At 37.7% G+C, this 15,000-nt stretch overlaps 2 protein-coding genes across 4 annotated transcripts in view; one reads left to right on the forward strand and one right to left on the reverse strand.

The window, feature by feature from the left end:
- Positions 1–781: 781 nt before the first annotated feature.
- LOC138007099 (vezatin-like) lies at positions 782–3,037 on the reverse strand. 2 transcript variants are annotated; one of them, XM_068853823.1, is made up of 2 exons: positions 2,794–3,037; positions 782–2,523 (listed from the first exon to the last, which is right to left on the reverse strand). In XM_068853823.1, exons 1-2 carry the CDS (start codon positions 2,993–2,995, stop codon positions 932–934), a joined length of 1,794 nt encoding a protein of 597 aa, XP_068709924.1. In that variant the 5' UTR covers positions 2,996–3,037; the 3' UTR covers positions 782–931. The 2 variants fall into 2 exon arrangements, with proteins under 2 accessions (XP_068709924.1, XP_068709925.1); XM_068853824.1 differs by having other exon boundaries at positions 782–1,993; positions 2,312–3,037.
- Positions 3,038–3,058: 21 nt separating this feature from the next.
- Positions 3,059–15,000, forward strand: part of LOC138007101 (probable ATP-dependent RNA helicase DDX41) — a 136,396-nt gene continuing 124,454 nt past the window's right edge. The window contains exon 1 of one of the 2 annotated variants that reach the window (XM_068853826.1): positions 3,059–3,159. In XM_068853826.1, the coding sequence (XP_068709927.1) occupies positions 3,136–3,159 (24 nt within the window). In that variant the 5' untranslated portion in view covers positions 3,059–3,135. The remainder of the gene's footprint in view (positions 3,160–15,000) is intronic. The other variant, XM_068853825.1, reaches the window with a different exon arrangement.

Here is a 15,000-nt window from a genome sequence, read left to right on the forward strand (position 1 = left end):
GCTTTCACTCAGGAGTCTTATGAAAACCAAGCGTCAATTCAAAACAAGTTAACATTTAACCATGCGTCAATTAAAAACAAGTTAACATTAGGACTGGTAAATAAACTGGAATCAAAGTTGGCACTAACCAAGGATTAGCTTAGCCGGCTTTGAATGACTTGGCCCAGAACACTTATTCGGATTCAGATTTACCAACATTTTCTGCAATTCAATCAATTTATTTTCAAGGAGGAAGAATGATTCAAATAAAGATCATGTTTCAGTAAGTTAACCACCATCACTGTCACTGAATAAAAGTGCAAATTAAAAAGACTAGCTTGTTCAACAAACTGGTTAAGTAGCATCAATTCCATTATAATAACGAGTTCATTATTCTACAATGTAATTAAACCAGTTAATTTCTGTTTTTTACTGATTAAAAAAAACCAAGATTCCAAATTCTATTCACCTTGTTCTTTTCTCTCAGCGCATTAGTTTATTTTCATGTCATAACTGCAATATTGCCAGATGAAGAAAAAAAACTGCAATGCTGCATCTGAACCACAACAAAGACATTGGATAAATGTGTCCCCAAGTAAAGGGAAAGTCAGGAAAACAAACTTTGGGCAATTTAATGTATGTACAGTACCTGTAGCCTTTTGTGTTATTTCAATGAATATATTTAGAGCAAAAATCTGATTTTACAATCAACTGGAAAAACGAATAACCAGAATTTAAGATCTGTTTTCTGCTGTCCTTATTTAAATGTGCCCTAATCTTTGAACTTGAGTGCCATAATGCAGCCATTTTGAGCCTGTGGGAGAGGGAGATGCAAATGCAAGCTACAGTTTATGTATCTGTTCACCTTACAAGCATAATTCTATGGACCTCTTGCTGATATTTCAATATCACAGTCTTTGAATAATGTTTATTATAATAATATTTAGCCTTACTATGAGTCACTATCACCAATGAATTTTTCTTCAGTAAGTCCAAAGGCTTTGCTTCTCATGATTGCAGCTTTTGCAGCAGAAGAAGCCACTGAGGAGTGAAGATTAGTAAGTTTTGTGGGTTGTCGTTCTTCTTCTTCTTCTTCTTCTTCTTCTTCTTCTTCATCATCAAAAGACTCACTGAAGAGTTTCCTTCTCTTTATATTATCCTTTTCAGTGTTTTTTGCTGCAAACACTTCATAGATTTCAGGTTTGCTACTCTCTTTTACAATATGTTTATCAATCTGCAAGGTGTTTTTTTGGGTGTATCCAAGTGCAGATATTGGTTTGACATACCCAGCAGAGCTAATTAACGGATCTTTTGTCTTAGTGAATAGAACAGCTTTTAGTTCTTGTAGGAGTCTTTTATTTTCCTTCAATGTGTTCTCTTCCTTTCCAATTTCTCTCACTGAGACAGATTGGATGCTACGATCATCATTAAGTGGATCAGAAAAGTCTTCATACACTCTGTCATCTTCTGGCTCTTCTTGCTTGGAGTTAACAATAAATTTTTCTATTGAGTTTTCTAATTTAAAAAAATCTTTAGCGAGTGAAACCTTTTTGCTGGTTTCCTCAATAGATTCATTACCAAATATCTTATTAAAGCCTTTTTCACTTTCCTGCCAACACCTTATTGCAGACTCAAGGTCAATCTTTAACCACTGAAATGTTGTTTTCATCTTATTATTCAAGCAAGATTCCTCAGTGACCAAATCTTTCCCTTTGCCAGCTTTTGAAACTTCACTCATAATTTGCTGCAGAGACTGTACTCTCAGAATCCCCACTTGAAGGTGAAGTTTCAGACTATGAATTGCAGCATCTACAGGTGGAGGTGTTAATTGAATAGAAGGCCGCTTAGAATGATTTACTAACTCTTCATTTTCAAAGCAGTAGCTTTTGTGCATCTGGTAGCTCAGTGAAATGGACTTTGCTGAGGTCTCAATATCTCTGAAGGAAATTCCGAATATTTTGTTTACCTTTGTTAGTAGCTTGAGGTATAGTTGACTCAAATTTCCATCATTTGCCTCTAATGACAAGGAAAGAAAGAATCTACTAAGCAACTCTGATTGCAATGCATAAACCATTATTGTCGCAGTTTTTAAATGTTGTAATGACAATCCATCATTGCTATATCTTGGTCTTACTTGTTCAGTCTGTTTAGACAAGTAGGTGAAAACTCCAGAAAGCTCCGAATTAAGAGGAAAACTAATAGCCAATTCTCGAGTTGTTTTCTGTAAGCAAGATATCACAATGTCAACGTTTTTCAAGACAGCTTTTCTCAATTCTGGAAAAACCAATCTTGTATTGTCATCTTCTGCAAACACAGGAATGATTGAGCTCACCATGGTATAGCCTTTTGTTAAATGTTCCATCTCTTGAATGAGCTTGACAGATTTCCTCAGAAACAAATCTAATTGCTTCATCTGTACAGTAAACGAGGTTAACATGTTTAAATTTCCCTGGTGAAGAATTCTGAAGTAATATTGCCTTACGGGTAGAATCCCAGCACACAACATTAGCAGAGCAAGTGGAGTGAAGCCAAAATCAGTAACAGCTGCAAGAAAAACTGAAGCGATTACCACAATGGCAGAAATGACGAAGAAAGGTCTTCCACTATAAAAATACTTTACTTTGTGTGAATGGTACGGCTGACTTATTTCTTCTATACGTTTGAAGAGTCGAGGATCAAAATGACAAAGGAATCTTGAATCTTCATCACTTAGCATTTTAGATTCTATGACTGCAACGATGTATTCTTCCCTAAACTCGTCAAGATCTCGCTCTCCCGGTGAAAAGAGAAAGCTGAAAAACCACGTTGACATACATGTAAGATGAAACCAAGATTTCCATGGCAATGATCCCTGAGGAAAGAACATTCTTATCCAAGCCAAAAGAGAGGAAATTCGGCTTTCCGCATGCGTGTCTTGGGGGACACAAATTTGGGCTCTTTCAAAGTCAGTGAACCCAATTTCGTCAAGATACTCCTGCAAAGGAGAGTTTTCCAACAAGACCTCCTCGTCAGCCATGTTCAGACGACGCTCGTTTTTCGTTAGGCCTGGAAACTAGTGAACAAATGTGTGCCATGTAACCACACAATTCGAGAGGACATGAGGTGGTAGTGTAACAACTAGTAGGATCTACAGCTACAGTAGCAAGCTGCCTCGAAATGGAAAGAAAGAGGGCACGTAAGGTTTGTGATATATCTTACGAATTATTCAATCCAACATCTACAATATGTAGATTTAGCCAAGCCTAAAAGCGGAGCTCCCGGGTTATTTATCTCATTTGCGTTCGGTTGAAAACATGGGTCCTCAAAGACCTATGAAACTATCGTGGTTATCTTTTCTCATCTTAATTATGTAAAACAAGGTGGCTTAGAATATCACATTTTAAAGGCTATAAAATACGCTTTTCAGTAGAAACCAAGGACGTTTCAGAAAGATAATGCACTTAGCTTTTCATAATGCACCTATCAATGTTATGCGCCGATCAAATCGAAACTTCAACATCCCCCCCCCCCCCGGGAAAACCACGGGCATTGGACTATCTTCTGTCCCCGGGGACAGTGCGCGCATGTTTTGCTTGTTTTCATTGTCACGAAACAAATTCGAAACCGTCCAATAAAAGAAGCCAACAACTTGAAACATTGTAAAGACAAATATATAAACCACCTCTCCAATTCTCAGGTGTGTGCCATGTTGGCGGACCGTCCTTGGTCCACCAATGTGGCGGCCAGTAATCAACGAAAACACCTGGAGTTTGCTTTGCCTCGAAAGTGTGTACTTTCGCTCATGGAATAAATGAAGTGTCTTCCGCTTACAGTATTTCACAAGTGCAACAGATCATTGTTCTTTCCCGCGGCAAAGCCGAGGTATTGCCTTGTCCCAAGGGGTCAATACTTTCAGGCGGTACTGTATTCACGTGCACATGTACATGTATTTTCAGTGAGTCACAGACAGAAAATCACTGGAGCATGGAAATAATGTGACATATTTTACGAGGAACAGTATTTATTTTAAGCAAATTAAAACAAAAACATTGTTTAAGATGGGCTGAATTTTTTCGCACTTTCATAAAGCACTTTTCCGCCACAATGATTTTTCGTTGATTTTGTCTACTAAGTTCAGTTCACTTATAAAATTTTCTTCTTTTACATTAAACAGTGTTTAAAATTTTAAGAGATGCTGTTGTTATGTAATCAGTAAATCTCAACAGAGTTTTCATCGTAGCGATCTTGACTTGACCGGGGAAGGATACATTTTTGACATTGTAATTTGAGCAAAATAAAAATTGCATCTAGATGGTTTCCACTGTGACATCATCAACTTACAAAATGAAAATCGCGAGGTCTTCTGGATTTTTATCTAAACAACGGTTGAAGATGAGCTACCGGCAGAATTTTTTTTTTGCAGATCCATAACGTCTTTCGTTTTGAAAATACAGCATTTTGAATTTCCGAATTGTCACCTTGCTTGACACCATAATACAGAGCTGGTTGAAAAACATGTCTCTTCCTATGATTCTCAGAAGTTTCAAGATTTCAAGTACATAACGAGATGTGTAGACCAGACGTAATTTAAGAATGGTCTTCATCATTGCTTTCATCAGCAATAAATTGTTATATGTAATCATAGCAATTGCAGCATGTTGACTGCGCATGGATAACAAATTTCGCCTAAAGAACGACATAATTCTTAACTTGACATAGTCTGATGTTCTTTGCTCCCGTTTTTACGTGGCACTTTCACGAGAAATGCTTCTGGAAGCCGAATTTGCATAAGCCACACTGATGTGCACCAATGATCAAATGCTAACCAGAGCACGAAAACAATCTCTTCAGTTGAGATCAAATAATTTTTTACTAGTTCAGGGTTTTTTTTTTTTTTTTTAATTGTGATTCACACTTACATTCACACTTGTATCTACTTACAGTACCGCTCAAAAGTAAGTTACCACCCTCTCGCGAGACGAGAGTCTCGTCTCTAGAGACGAGTGTCTCGTCTCGCGAGACGAATCTCTCGTCTCTCGAGACGAGACGTTTGTCTCGCGAGACGATTCAGAAAACTGTAAGTGTCTCCGTAAACGAAAACTTTCCGAAGATTACCCTGCTTACGAAGACACTCGCGCTCCAAACGTAACACTTGACAATAAAGTTTTAGGTCCAGATGCGGTTGGCGTTGGTGTATTATTGTCTTTGCGTGCAGACATCTACCGGTGAAATCTTTATACACTGTACTTTGATTTGAAGTTGATTTAGAGAAGAAATGTTTCGATAAACTTCGCGCGGCCGCATGCGGTTGGCGGTGGTTTGTTATCGTCTTTGCGTGTGCACATTTTTAACCCTTGAATCGGCCCGTGAAATCTACATTTACTGTACTTTCATTCGGAGATGATGTCTAGGAGAAATGTTGCCATAAACTTGCACGGCAGCATGCGGTTGGCGGTGGTGTATTATTGCCTTTGCGAGTCGACATTTAGGCCTCGAATCAGTCCGTGAAATCTACGTACACTGTACGAAGTTGATTTCGAGAAGAAATGTTTCGATGAACTTGCACGACCACATGTAAACACTGTTAATCAATGGATCAATTTCCTGCAGCAGTACTTAAAGCTTAAATCCATCGAACTGCCATAAAAATTTGTCTTTCAAATTCAAGCGAGTTTATCAGGCGAAGAGAACGCGGTTGTGGGTTGTTATTGCTCATCATGATCGCATCAGAGCGGTGAATGAAAAAAAACTTTTATTACTATTGGTCATGACGTTTATTACATTTGGTGGCTCCTAAAAGAGCCGTATTCTTTTTCTTTTTTCTTTGGGGATTCATTCTCCCGAGGCAGTTCCTTCACGTTGGATGACGAGTATTTTTTTTTTCTGCTTTCGCGTCGGCTGTTCAGACTTTCATCGCGCGCTGGCGACGTACACATGCAACAAAATTTTAAAAAATCGCATCATGGGCGCAAGCAAAAAATCACTTGTGTAGCCGCGACTTTAGGAGATTTGTTCATACACATCGTTTAATTCATGAACGAAAAATAAGCGCTTTCATGACAAATGTTCGTCGACCGCGGTGTATCGTCACAAAACTGTATTACTTTAAGTTGCGTGAAACGCTTCGACAAATAACTTAAATAAGATGTACCGCACAGACCTGAGAATTGGAGAGGTGGAAATGGAAAATAGATTTGTTTCATACAACAGTTCAAGTTCTTCGCCTTTCTCAGTGAACGGTTTCGAATTTTTCTTTTTTTCGTTGTTGTTGCGGGACAGTGAAAATAATCTCACTGTTGAATGAATTAAGTTTTGTGGGTGACATTCTCAAAAGTGAAGTCATAAAACTCGAGTTTGTTTTCATTTACCGTAGCAGCTAAGTCTTATTGTATATGTACTTTCTACTTGCTTGCAGTTATTTACGTTAAAACGTGTCGGCGGATCGACTTAAATGTGGGAGTAACGAACTGCGGGCATGACATATTTCTCGGTTATAACAGTATTGTAATTTTGATTCATGTTAAGTTTCATGCTCGCCATGAGCGTCGTTTTGTCGTTTGAATTCGCAAACGTTCGTGTAACCATCGGACTTCTATAAAAATTTATGCCAATCTTGCCGCTTCAGTGATTCTCGCGAGACGAGAGTCTCGTCTCTAGAGACGAGTGTCTCGTCTCTAGAGGCGAGACTCTCGTCTCTAGAGACGAGACACTCGTCTCGCGAGAAACGAGACAAGACTGGTAACTTACTTTTGAGCGGTACTGTATACAGAATAATAAAAATTACACAATTCACAACTACTAAAATCCATTATATTACCATCAAAACTAGTTAACAATTGAATTGCTTATGCACTACTTACAGTAATAAAATTGCAATACTTACTCTAGAAAACAATATGATTACTTTTTAAACTTGCAATACCAATTTATACACTACTTACAAATAATACTATTACAGATGCTAATTATCTTCATATTCTTACATCAAAAACAATGAGCAACAAAATAAAAGATACATGCATATTAAAAATAAATAAATAAATAAATTAATTAATTAATTATATTGGAGTAAGTACCCATTTCTTTTCAAAGAAGTTTTTGTTTATCTTTTTTTCAGTTTCGTATTTACATGCAATCTTTAGTTTCGATTGCAGTCCTTGAATTTTAGGAAGTGTTTGGCTTCTTCTGTAGTCCCACAAAAATAATTTTCCAATTAATATGAAATAGTGTAATAAATTTGATAAAGGGCATTGTTTTGATAAAACTCCAAATAAAACGTTTTGCACAGAAAGATGGATTGGCTGATTTGATAGAAGGTACCTGTACGATTCGAAATTAGTCCAGAACGTTTTAGAGTGAGGGCATTCATAGAAAAGGTGATATAAAGTCTCAGGTTCATCATTACAAAAAGTACATGCATCATTAATTCTAAATCCAATTTTGCATAGTTTGCTGTTAGTGTAAAGAATAGAATTAATTACAGTACTTTGTATTGGAAAGCCTTAACATATGACTCAAGTGCAACCAAATGTGGTAACGAGAAGATTTCTTTAAATTGTTGGGTTGTGAAATTAAAATCACTCTTCAATTTGTGGATAATATTAGGAGGTTGAGCTTCTTTTGAGACCAGCAGCAAATAATAGTCTTTTGATTTTTTGTCTTTAATATCGAAAATTTTATTTCCAATAATGTATGGGGATATGGTTAATCTATCTTGGCCAATTTCTTTTAAATGAGAAGGTACAGAATGACAAAGGCCCGCCCATTGCAGAAAATTGCTTTACGGGGTCTAATAGATGAAGTAAATATGTCTTCCTTGTTACATTTTTACATTCGTTAAATAGTCGTTTTAGCCAGGCCAACCTTAAAGATTTGACCATGCTTTCCAAATCTATCATTTTTAGACTACCTCTCTCTTAATCGTTTATTACACTTTATTTGTATCTTTCCATAAGAACTTGAATAACAATTGATTCAGTTTATTCATAATTTCCTTTGGTGTAGGAAGTAGCAAACATACATAGACGAATTTTGGGATCAAAAAAGATTTAATTATTGTCACCTTACCATAAATAGAGAGGCCCCTAGAGGACCAAATATATTAATAAGTAGCCTTTCAATAAAGTTCTTTTCCTTTAATAGTTTCTGATCATATGTGAAATATACCCCCGGAGCTTTAATTGGGATTTTAGGCCACTCAGTACCAAAATGTTCCTCTTTACTTTCTTTTAATGATCCTATCCACATACCCTCAGTTTTTGATTAATCTTAAGAGCGGAAATGCTTTGAAACTGGTCCAGTAGTTCAAATAATACTTTGGCTGAGTTGGTTTCTGCTAATATCGCTGTAGTGTCGTCGGCGTACTGTAAAAGTTTCGTTTCTTGCTCATCTCTGATATAAATTTCTTTGATGTCTGAATCCGGGTGAAATGCAAAGTCTACAGAGCTGTGGTACTGTCAACCTTCCTGTATGGTGCAGAAACTTGGACTATTAATTACAGAGCCCAAGTTAAGAAAGTGCATGCTTGTTATGATGAGGCAATTGAGGGACATCATGGGCTTCAAATGGCATGATAAGATCACAAATGCTGAAGTCCTTAGGCGTGCAAACCTTCCATCCATGGAGGACATTCTTGCTGAAAAGAACCTAAGATTGTTAGGCCACGTTCATAGGATGGATCATGACCGACTCCCTCGCTAACTGCTGTATTCACAACTCTGTTCTGGAAAGCGAAATCAGGGAAGGCCAAGGCTGAGATTCAAAGATGTAGCAAAGAGAAACATGAAAGTGAGGAAGATCCCAGTCATTTCTTTCCTTGGCGTTTTTCTTTGAGTAGTTAATAGCGTACGCCCAAGGTTTAATTTTATTATATTTGATCCAATCTCAAACGATACGACTGTCCGAAAGTTCTTGTGTCCCTCTGCCGTCCATACTGGAAGCATTTCAGTAACATTATTTACATATTCTTCATCCTTCAACATGGAACAGTTCATTTGCCAATACCCGGGACCTTTCTGCTCATTTTCTAGCTCTGAAATCTCTATCAAAATTGCAGTGTGGTCTGTTCAAATGGCTGGAATTGTATCACTTGATTTCACTAAATCGTTCAAATTATTAGAAATTAACCAATAATCGAGACGGCAAAAAAATCTTGGGAGACTTTTGACTCCAGGTAAAACTTCTTATGTCTGGGTTTTTAATTCTCCAAATACCAACCAGATCTAGTTGATTTTGTAGGCAATCAATGCAGGCGGTGACTGATTGTCTTTGATTAATTATACCTGCTTTTTTATCAATCTCTGGATTTAAAGGGCAATTGAAATTGCCTCCTATAATGATATTATCTTCCGAATCTAAGTTTTCTCTTTGTAGCGTTGTGAGTAAATTATTGAAAAACGATAAAAGCTGAATTTAGCAATAACAGAAATTTGGTTTTATCAACGGAGTTGATAATGTAAATTGGCCACCGTACGTGAAAAGCTGACGTTTCAAGCGTTAGCCCTTCATCAGAGCAAATCGAGGAATTATGGGTTATGTGTAGTTTTTATAGTACAGTAGGAGCTATGCTATTGGTGGTAACATGGCAACGTGAAAAATAGGAATATATTAGTTAAATGAAAAGCGTTGGTTAATACGGTGTGGATTAAGGGTGCCGATTTGGAAGATGAATTTTTGTTCCAGATTCTTGCGGCTTTCCGTCGTACCTAGTTGTATAGGGAAAGGCGGCAGATAGCCATGCGTTTTTTGGAGTGGTTAGAGAGGAATCTGGAACAAAAATGCTATTTCCGTAAACAAATCTAATAGCTTATTGATCTTGGGCTCTAATTTAGTTATACTTGCTGAGGCATCGCAGCAATGGCCTGAAACACATTCCTCGTCCATTTGAGAACCCTTATTTTCTCGCTGTCGTTTACGGGGAATACACTTTTCTTCGGTGTTTAAAGCGCCTTCCTTGATCTCTTGACTCATTTTGTCAGTAGACAGAGCGCTGAATTCACAAAATTCACGTATCTATAAGACTTCTGACAGAGCGACCAAAAACACGTCCTTCACCTTAATTGCTCTGCCACCTCGCCTATGATTATTGCAACATTGGTTGCAACATTGGTTCTGCCTTCAGATCTTCAGGGGTTTGATGTCCTGGGTTGTTTCATGGAATCTTTTTCTTTTTGTAATTATTTTGTAACTGTAAACAACTTTGAAAGTAATACTGCAGTAGTAAACCGCAAGAATAATGTTTGCGTAAGTCTTACTTTGAACAACAAACGGCTGGTCACGCAAGGTTTTCGAGGATATGTTGAATGTGTTTTGTAAATTCTCTGTGACCAGCAACCCAACATTTCAGTCAATTTAAAGTGAATCCGCAATAGTAACGTTTTGGAAAGTGATTAGCAACACTATCTAGCTTTAGTAGTTTTATACTTTTCAACCGGGCATTGCAAGAGCTGGTCACCAGACCCTGGACATGTAAGCTTACAGATTTGTATATATTGTCAAAACCTTCTCCGGCTGCAGGATATCGAGATAATGAATGTATGTTCCGTGCACTGAGCTGCAAAAAACAAGCGGACATATTCGCCCACAAAATTGACTCGTCGAAGCTTCGAATGAACAGTCCACAATATGTAGCAAAGAAGGTTTCAAATGTGGTCGGAATCTGGCTACGGATATTCTCTTCGCATGTAAAAGGAAAATAAAGGCAACCAAGGTCCATGACTAGCGGCTATGATCCTCTTTACTGTTCACAATTTTCAACCAAAACTTGTTCAGTTTCTGTTCTTCGGTGGGATTTCAACATTATAAGCTGGCTTATTGAAACACAAAGTCAACGGAAACCCTTTACAACTCTACCGTGGAATTTTAATTACCGAGGGTTTACGTCGGTTGACTTTCCCGCAGCAACTTTGGAGCCTAGCCGTAAATTCCCCTTGGCAGAAAATCGGCCTACCGTGGGAATACCGAGGGAAATTTGCGACAGGGTGACGCGGCAATGACATGGTAAAGGGGTCAATACTTCCAGGCGCTACTGTATTTCAAACATTAAAAGATTTTCTTAAAATTCCTCTGAAAGCGACGTATAGTGATTTTACTTCATAAGACCTTGTACATGATTCCGATCAATACTTTCAGGTCTGACGTTAAATCATGAAACGCAAGGATTTGCGGTCTATCAAATAGCAGGCTACCATGTTTTGGCTGCTAAAAGCTACAGACAATGCAAGAGATTTGAACCATTTGAAAAAGTTTTTAAAAATTAAAAAAAAAGAAGAAAAACGAGACAATAAAAATGAGACGCCAGGCAATTTATTAAGTGCAAGGAAGGATTACTTTTTTGCAAACGTTGGCCATGTAGCACTTATATTTGAACAGACTTAACTGATTAGAGTGTAATGTGAAGTGCTAAGTTTCTACCCCAAATGAACCATGTGAGCGTTGGCCCTACTATGGAAATGGACTCACACAAGGACTGAGAAAAACTCTGACCAGGGTGGGAGATGCCACAGGCATCCCACTTGACAAGTGTGGAAATTTTTTTTCCCCTGACCATGGTGGCTGCATGCCAGGTCAAACTTGTCCCTATCCTGACATATGACAGGCTTATAGCAAAAAATTATTTGCAGGCTTGTGGGTACCTACCTTCAGTTTTTCGAGACGGTAACCGGTTTACCAGTAGGGAGCTCAAGCAGGCACGTTTTTGAGACACGGACGGCAGCCAGAAGAGAGGATTTCGCGTGCCAGGACAGTGGTGTCTCCTAGATTTTTACTTTAATCATTTCTAATGGAGAAAAGATATTTAATTTAACAATGTAAATAAACAAGTTAAAAGGGAAAATAGCTCACTTCCGGTTGCCGTCCTTGTCTCAAAAAATGCACGTGCCTAAGCTCCATAATATGGCCTCACAGATGAGCACGTATGATTAGGTCCCAATTTCCTTCTCCAAAAAAAAAAAAAAAACCAAACATACCTGCCCTGGGGCCCAGACTCTCAGTCAAATTTCCGATGGTAGGGAAGGAAATAGAAGTCAGATGCCCCACATATGGCCCGGAACCCCTTCAAAAAAAGTCTGTTGCCCAGTATCTGACCAGTTAAAAAATAATTTCAATTTTTGCAACTTCTGGGAAAGGAAGTATACCAAAAGGAAGCTGAACATTTAAGCTTTGAGATGCAAATTTTGGCAGGCTTTGAGCTTTTGGATCTTTTGCAGAGGGCACTGTTCTGTTCGGCGGGTGAAAATTTATGCTTTTCACTGCTCAGTAAATTGGTCGCTGTTGAAAAAAGGGTCTGTAAATCAGGATGTTTTCGAAGGAACAATATTTGCAGTGAGACTTCTGAAAGAGTACAAGTAGTCATAACATCCCTCAATTCTTCCTGAAATGTAATGTTTCTAGAATAAGAGAGGGCAGAATCATCAACAAATTTCACTACTCTCAGGACTTCAACCTCTAAGACCATTTCTCATCTTCTGTCAAGTTACAGTGAAGTTACAACTATGGCACTAACCACCGGTGATTTAGATGCTCCGGAGGTACCACAGCAGTTATTAACATCCCGTGTTTCCCTTTCTGATGAACGTGGCTATGATGAAGAAGACTGGCTCAGCAATACTCAGGAACTTGTTGCAAAGGAGAAACTTCAACCCAAAGATTTTTTATCGTGAGTGGCATACAGAGCTTCTCAATCGTCACTGTCTAGCTACAAGCCTGCAATTATCTCTCTGCTGCCGATGTTTCCAGAGAATGTGCATTCCTTGGCCATGATAGCGCACAGTATGTGTGTGATCAAGGCTGCTGTGCAGCACATCAACGCCTTACAGACTCCAGTCATCGCATTAGATAAGCCACTGTTTGCCTTAGCAAAGCAAATTCAATGGACACTTCCTGAGTTCAGTGAAGCGCAATTCGTCATTGAGCACAAGTGGGGCTTTTTAGCGGATTCCAGATATTTGTTTTTCACTGCCTGTCTTGTTTATCCAATTGACATACCATTCTTGAGCTCCATAAGGGTATAAAATGCCATTCACGTTACAATGACTTTTGACGCCTTTGCAGGTTAATTTTAAAATGTTCTCCTGTGTCCACCAGAGAAGTCTGCGCATTACCCCAACCTCCTCAAAGCTAACAAAATATGCACAGAACACTCTAATACCCTACTGCAACGAAAAACTAAGCCTTCATGCTTAAGTGCAGTTAAAAGACCCCACAAAAAATAACAGTGTGATCCGGGACCCATTGCATATACCGGACACATTTAACAAGCATTTTGCATCGGTGGGCGATAATTTAGCTAGCAGGCTTCCCTCAATGCAACATAGTTATGTTGATTTTCTTGCTAAATCAAAATCACCATTTTATTTTCGACCAGTAACAGCTTCAGAAGTGGAAACTGAAATTCTTTCTATTCCTATAATAAGAAAACATGGTCTTTATTCATGGCCGATGCTATTATTAAAATATGTAAGTGACATGATTGTAAGCCTGCCTCTTGCGACACTTTTAAATGTTTCTGTTTCCTAGGGAGTATACCTGCCCAATCTAGAATTATCAAAAATAGTGCCAGTGTTTAAATCTGGCGATGAGCTTGATGCGAATAATTAATCGTATAGACCAACGAATATCACTTTTATCCAATTTTAACAGAATTTTCAAAAATCCAATGTATTCTAAGATCTATGTTATTGAAGAAAATAGATTACTCTATCAGGCACAGTATGGCTTTCGTAAATCACATTCTACACAACATGCAATTTTGGATATTACTAATACAATACGAACTAATGTGGATTAACGCCTTTTCTCATGTGGTATTTTTACTGATTTGAAGAAAGCATTTGATACGGTTAATCACGGTATATTATTGAACAAATTGGAACATTGTGGTTTCTGTGGAATAATTAATGATTGGTTTTCTTCTTATTTAAGTAACCAAACGCAAACAACAGAACTTACATGTAAATGTCATTATTTTCTAATGAGGCTGCAATTATGGACAAATTCAATTTCTATACCTTTGCTGATGATGCAAATATCCTCAATGCCGATAAAGACATTAAATCTCTTGAAACCCTTGTAAACTTTGAACTTCGTAAGGTTTCTAACTGGCTAACTGCAAACAGGTTAACCCTCAACATTAAAAAACCTAATTATGTTATTTTTCGACCTTATCAAAAGCGACTAGCGCTCAAACCAAAAATTGTGGTATATGATAATGTACGGAGCAAATCAGTTAACCTTGAAGATAACGATTATGTAAAATACTGGTACCCAATGGGGTTTTAATAGACTGCAGTTTAAGGTGGAAATTTCATATTGAACACATCGTGGTCAAAATAAGTACTGTAGATTAGTTGGGATTATTGCACAACTCAGGCATTTTGCGCCACAAAATAATCTACTGCGCATCTATCATTATTTAACATTGCCCAACATATCTTATGGGCTTACTGCGTGGGGTCTCGCATTATGCAAGTAAATCCTACCTGACGAAAATTATAGTCCTTCAAAAGCGAGCACTTAGATTTATTTTTTTCGTAGGGAGATGTGAACATGCAGTCCCTTTGTTTATTGATGCTGATATTCTACCACTAAATTTTCTTTATTTCAAATCCGTCTGTTGTTTAATGCATGATATACAAAATAGGAAGGTACCCAGTAACCTTTTAAATCTATTCAGCGACACTACCAGTATTCATTGTTATAACACTCTGTCTTCGTCAGCAAATAAATTCTATATTAAGAAATCTAGTTTAGAAATCCAAAGAAGAGCTTTCTCTAGAGTAGGAGCTAAAATTTGGAATGTTGAGATGCCAGCATCAATGAGAGAGCTCCCAAAAAACACTTCCAAACGAAACTCCAATCTTTCCTTCATGGTATTCTTAAGAAGCATGATGATTATATTGATTGATTTCCCAAATTACCTCTGCTCTAAAAACGTACAAATAGAACTTGAGTTCTTCATTCAAACATACCTCATAACAAGAGTCATTGAACTAGTAATTATACTGTCTACTGATTTAACACTGATTTAAGTTGACACAATCTGTC

This window comes from Montipora foliosa, chromosome 6 (genome assembly GCF_036669935.1).
Source record: "Montipora foliosa isolate CH-2021 chromosome 6, ASM3666993v2, whole genome shotgun sequence".
Lineage (NCBI taxonomy): Eukaryota > Metazoa > Cnidaria > Anthozoa > Scleractinia > Acroporidae > Montipora > Montipora foliosa.

Bases quoted from the DNA above. Each gene is read 5' to 3' on its own strand.
- LOC138007099 (XM_068853823.1), bottom strand. From the start codon at position 2,995: ATGGCTGACGAGGAGGTCTTGTTGGAAAACTCTCCTTTGCAGGAGTAT. The intron at 2,524-2,793 runs GTATGTCAACGT...TTTTTCTTGCAG, and splicing joins ATCTTGGTTTCATCTTACAT to CTGTTACTGATTTTGGCTTC.